This window comes from Aspergillus undulatus, assembly GCF_047715775.1.
Source record: "Aspergillus undulatus strain CBS 261.88 unplaced genomic scaffold BDV17scaffold_80, whole genome shotgun sequence".
NCBI lineage: Eukaryota > Fungi > Ascomycota > Eurotiomycetes > Eurotiales > Aspergillaceae > Aspergillus > Aspergillus undulatus.
The window spans coordinates 1-4963 of NW_027396684.1; the positions used below are offsets into that span (position 1 = coordinate 1).

Genomic DNA, 4963 nt, shown 5'->3' on the forward strand with positions numbered 1-4963 from the left:
AACCTTCTTCTACAACAAGAAATTAGGGTCCTACGAGCTGAAAACGAGCGGAAAGTGAAGAAAAGAGCAAGGAGACGTACTACTCTAGGTAATAATACCCTTTTAACTGTACAGGAAGGTCAGGATCGTCTTCAGCAGCTGGAACCACAAGTTGAGGGGGGGGTTCAAGAACAGGTTTATCTACCTTCCCAGCGTGCTCCTCCACGCTGCAGTGGCTGCAGGACTATAGGACATACTATTAGAGGCTGTATTAATAAGTAGCTTTATAAATATGATAGATATTAAAGGAAATATTTAGATTTAAGAGTGTTATTAGCTGAAAAGTTTTAAAGAGTGGTGAAAAGGCGCGGTTCGCCCGTAAGCGCGGTTCGCCCGTGGATTACGTTAACATAAGACGTAGGCTGCGGGGGACCGGAGGACATGCGAGATTCGGATCAAGTCTCCGTGAAGTGGATACAAGAATACTTCAAGGTCTCTTCGTGAGTCAGTCAAGCAGCTCCCCAATATGATTTCGCAGCCAAAGTGGCTGATTATGATTTGAGTTGGGCTTCGAAGCTTCGAAGTTCGCAAAAGCGAGCACGCCCCTCCCAACGCTTCCTTGGTTTCCATGCCGTTTTCTCCATGTTTATGTTAGAGTGCCTGAAGGTTTACGAGAATTCGTGAGAGCAAGAGTGACGGGCCCTTGCGGACGTTGACAAGGTGCGAGGATCATGGGCGAATAATGGATACACCACTTTCAACTTTGCTTTTCTTGCCACAGCTCCAGTCGAGATCCCAATTGTAATTCCCCAACCCCGGCTTTGTGATCACTGTGCGGTCACCGACTCATCACTGCTCCCCTCAGAAGCCGGCGCATTGTTTTCCGATCGATCCAGACTTCAAAATGATATCTTGATTCTCCGCGTAGTCCTATAACTGTAAGAGGATTAGCGCCGTCGCTTGAGAGGGGAATTCTGCAACAAACTGAGACTTGTGGAGGAACCAGAGATGCAAGAGGCGAAGAATTGGCAAAGACCGCCAGAGCAGATCACATGGTCTGCGGCAGCGAATTGCCGGGACTCTTGTGTTTGCTTGACTCGCCGACGCCAACTCTCTGCAGCTTTCTGCGCCATCACAAACCAGCCTTTCCTAGTCAACAATGGCCAATTATTAAGTGGTTCCATCACAAGGGCCATTGTCTGGTACGTCCAAAATAATTCGGTCTCTGGCTCCTTGCACTGTTCAGCAAATGGCCGCGAGTCGACTCAAGAGTCTCAGACACAGAGTATGTAATCTGGCTAACGGCAAGCCTGATCGATCTCGAACTATCTTCATGCTTCTGCTACGGGCTCTACGCTGACGAGAGTCGATCAAGCGAACAACGTCAGGGTGAAACGACCCATCATGGTCCTTAGATCTCGAGATTTCATTACCTTCAAAGGCTCAAGCTCCGGCTGGTGGGTCAGGAACCAGGAACCAGCGAACCAGCCTGTCCCAAGGGTTCAACCTTCATTTCCTGAGTCTGGATCAGGAACATGTTCGGCAACGATCGCTTCAAAAAAAGCTCGTGGACAAACTTCGGATCATATCATCCATGATGTCTATTTTTGAATCAAAACGGCCGGCTGTCAGAGATTTTGCTTCTTTTCGGCATCGCTTCCTGACACTGACGACACCTTTCTGATGGATCACCATTCTGACGCAGATTAAGGATGCTTAGCTGCTCTTGCTAACTGCTGCTAAGTGAAGCCTAGCAGAGACTGAGACTATCTACAAAGCCAGTAGGTGCGACGACCAAAGTCCCCGCCACTGTTGTTAGGTCGCCAAGAGCTAGTCCTGCGTTTTGCTTTTTGTGATTAGTTCAGCCTTCCGAGTGTGCTCCATCGCCCCATCCTCCAAATCTGTCGACTCTGAAGCACACTACTCTCTTTTAGTTCTCGCCCACAGCCAGAGTCCAGCGTCATGACTTCATATTGAGGGGAAGCTCTTTCCCTCGGTTTCTTCCCGGAGTGTCGCTGTCTACCGGCCCTTTGATCCGCTTGCTCTGAAATACGTACCGTGCTGACATTAACAACCTGTCATAACCAACAGTACGTCTTCGACCCTGTATGGATCGGAAACATGGACGTACAATCATACTTGACATCCATAATAGAATCTGCGCTATGTGAGATAAACCTACAGGTCCCGTACTCTGCAAGGTTCTCAAGCTCGAAAGTTTCATGTTGCTGGAGCCTCGAGTGAACCAGAAAAGCGTATCCTCAAACCTGCATGCAATGGGCCCACAGAGCAAAGCAAGAGTCTAAACCTCGCAGAATCTTCTCGAGTACCTGAAATAGGATCAAGTTTAATGAGGGATCGTTATGGCCCTTAGTCTCGACTCTCAAATATCTCTGTGCAAGTTCCAGATTCGGACTGGAAGATGCTTGTTGATTGGCTTACTCCGGATAGCCAGCACGATCGCCTTGGAGGCTCGATTGGTCGGCAGTATGCAGGAACAATGCGGCGTTGCGGAGATTTCTTGGTTACAAATCTCACCTGGCAGGCTGACATCCATTGCATTGTAAAATGCCCCTCGTACACCGTCCGTCATTTGCTGAGTCCAAATCTTGTCATTATCTCCCCTGAGCCTGGGCTCACACCCGGCTAGAGTCGTCCAGGATGAGGGTTGTACAGGGTAGTTTGGACTATTCAAACCACCTGAAAGCCCGGAGGGCCTGCTCGCTTGATCGGCTCCGTCAAAAACGCGTTGCTAACATCCTCTTTTCCCATCAAGGCGAAGTCACCCAAGACAACCAGTCCAAGTGGGTAGAGTTATCCACAGAGCATGAAACTCACCTTTTTTTCATTTGGTGAACCCCGTGGCCTGAAATAGCACTTCGACTTTGTTTGGTTCCTGGATGTATCCACACCCCATTGCAGTGTGGACACACTTTCCGCGGTCCGAACGACGGTCCACTTGGCACTGAGACCGTGAAGATCCCTGACCAAGCATGGTGGAAGATAGTCAGGAGCGAAAGCGCCTGTGGGCCGACGGACCAGGGCAAGCCCGACGCTCAGGGGACCTATATAATCCTACACGCAACTCGCCCTCGTTCTCTCCATCAGCAAGTCTTTTGTCTATCTTTTTTTTGGCCCTATGTGCCTGTCCCTCGTTTTTACCCCATAATTCTTACCAGTCTATCGTTAATAGTTTGATACGTCATTCGCCTTCTCTATTCTCCAACAACCATTGGTGTCAATTTTCTAAGATCTTTGTTTTTATACTAACGCAACCATGCGTTCCAACCTTTTCTTACTCGCTGGTCTCGCCAGCTCGGCTCTCGCCCTCCCTACCGCTAGCAATGAGCTAGACGCCCGCACTTTCGGTCTTATCCACGGCTTGATCGAAACCGTGAAGGACATCCTTCACGGTACAAGCCCCGTTCACATCCTCGGTGGTATCAGCGCTGAGGCTGCTGCGGCTCTTGGTGGTAGTGCTCTTGGGTGCACGGCTGGCTCCGTTGACCTCGAGTACCGCAAGAAGCTTGCTGTCTGGCTTAAAACCGGCGCTGGTGCCCACCTTGAGGCCTCTATCAAGACCGCCCTTCTCGCCTGGTGTGAGGCTGACGCTTCCGTCGACCTCGACCTTGACCTCGACATTCGTGCCCAGCTCGGTTTCTTCATCCCCAGCTGCACCAGCATCGCTGCTGAGGCCGATCTCTACGTGAGCTTGGACGGTGTCTTCTCCCTCACCAGTGAAGTCCTCGGTGTCCTCTCCGCTACCGCTCAGGCTTCCCTTGAGGCCGCCATTGGCTTTCTTGGTGAGCTTGACTGGAAGGTTGCCGCTGGTCTCGAGTTCTGTGCTGCCGGTGGTCTCGTTGGCGACCTCGACGTCGAGATCCTCAAGGCCCTCAAGATTTGGCTCAACAGCGACGAGTGCACTCTCTCTGTTGGCCTGAAGCACACCCTCGAGATCTGGCTCTCCGGCAAGACCGGCGGTGGTGTCATCCAGATCCCCAGCCTCCCCGTTGGTGGTGTTGCTACCATCGGTCTCGGCAAGTCCATCCAGGCCCTCGTTGAGGCCAGCGGTGCTCTCGTCGCCAGTGCTCAGGCTTCCCTCAGCGCTTTCCTCGAGACTGACGTTGGCTTGGCCATTGACGTTGACATCAAGGCCATTCTCGCCCTCATTGCCAAGGGCAGCCTTGCCATTGACATTGACCTCGACAAGCGTGTTGCTCTCTCCCTCTGGCTCGGCAGCGCCGACTGCAAGCTCAGCGCTGAGCTCAAGGGTCTCATCGCTTTCTGGCTTTCTTTCGGTGTTTCCGCTGGTGCTGAAGTCTCCCTTGACGCCTCCCACAACATCGTGACTGACCTCACCGGATTCCTCACTGGCACTGTCGACGCTCTCCTCGGTACTCATCTCCACGGCCTCCTCTCTTTCATCCTCGGTGGCCAGGGTGTTCTCTCCCTCTCTCTGGAAGCTCGTGCTCAGCTTGCTGCCCTCGTTTCCGGCGGTGTCGACATCGACATCTCCAACCACGTCCAGGTCATCATCATTGGATGGCTCAGCGGTTGCCAGAAGTGCTGCGGCGGTGAATTCATTACCCACACTCCCTACGTTCCTTCCAGCACCCCCTCCATCCCCGGTGCTACTGAGACTCCTTCCGTCCCCTCCAGCACTCCCGCTGTCCCTACCGGCGAGCAGCCCACCGAGACTCCCTCTGTTCCTTCCCAGACCCCTGGTGTCCCCACTGACGTCTCCCCCACCGAGACCCCTGGCGAGACCTCGACTCCTTGTGACACTCTGACCAGCGAGATCGTCGGCTCCTCCACCATCTCTATCCCCGGCGAGACCACCCCCGCTGTCCCTACCGACGTTCAGCCTACTGAGACTCCTTCCGTCCCTACCGAGACCCCTGTCGCTCCTGGCGAGACCTCCACTCCCTGCGACACCCTGACTAGCGAGGTTGTCAGCTCCTCTACGATCTCCGTCCCTGGCGAG

At 53.0% G+C, this 4963-nt stretch overlaps 2 protein-coding genes across 2 annotated transcripts; both read left to right on the forward strand.

Moving 5' to 3' along the window:
• Nucleotides 1-798: 798 nt before the first annotated feature.
• BDV17DRAFT_230283 (uncharacterized protein) lies at nt 799-1765 on the forward strand. The gene is made up of 2 exons (XM_073755765.1): nt 799-1264; nt 1355-1765. The coding sequence occupies exons 1-2, from the start codon at nt 988-990 to the stop codon at nt 1588-1590; spliced, it is 513 nt and encodes a 170-aa protein (XP_073610637.1). The 5' UTR covers nt 799-987; the 3' UTR covers nt 1591-1765.
• Nucleotides 1766-3256: 1491 nt separating this feature from the next.
• BDV17DRAFT_295986 (putative cell wall protein) lies at nt 3257-4951 on the forward strand (the record flags this gene model as incomplete). Its single annotated transcript, XM_073763200.1, has 1 exon — nt 3257-4951. A coding segment is annotated over one exon (1695 nt), but the record flags the coding sequence as incomplete, so codon positions are not given.
• Nucleotides 4952-4963: the final 12 nt, after the last annotated feature.

Bases quoted from the DNA above. Each gene is read 5' to 3' on its own strand.
- BDV17DRAFT_230283 (XM_073755765.1), top strand. From the start codon at position 988: ATGCAAGAGGCGAAGAATTGGCAAAGACCGCCAGAGCAGATCACATGG. The intron at 1,265-1,354 runs GTATGTAATCTG...GAGTCGATCAAG, and splicing joins TCAAGAGTCTCAGACACAGA to CGAACAACGTCAGGGTGAAA.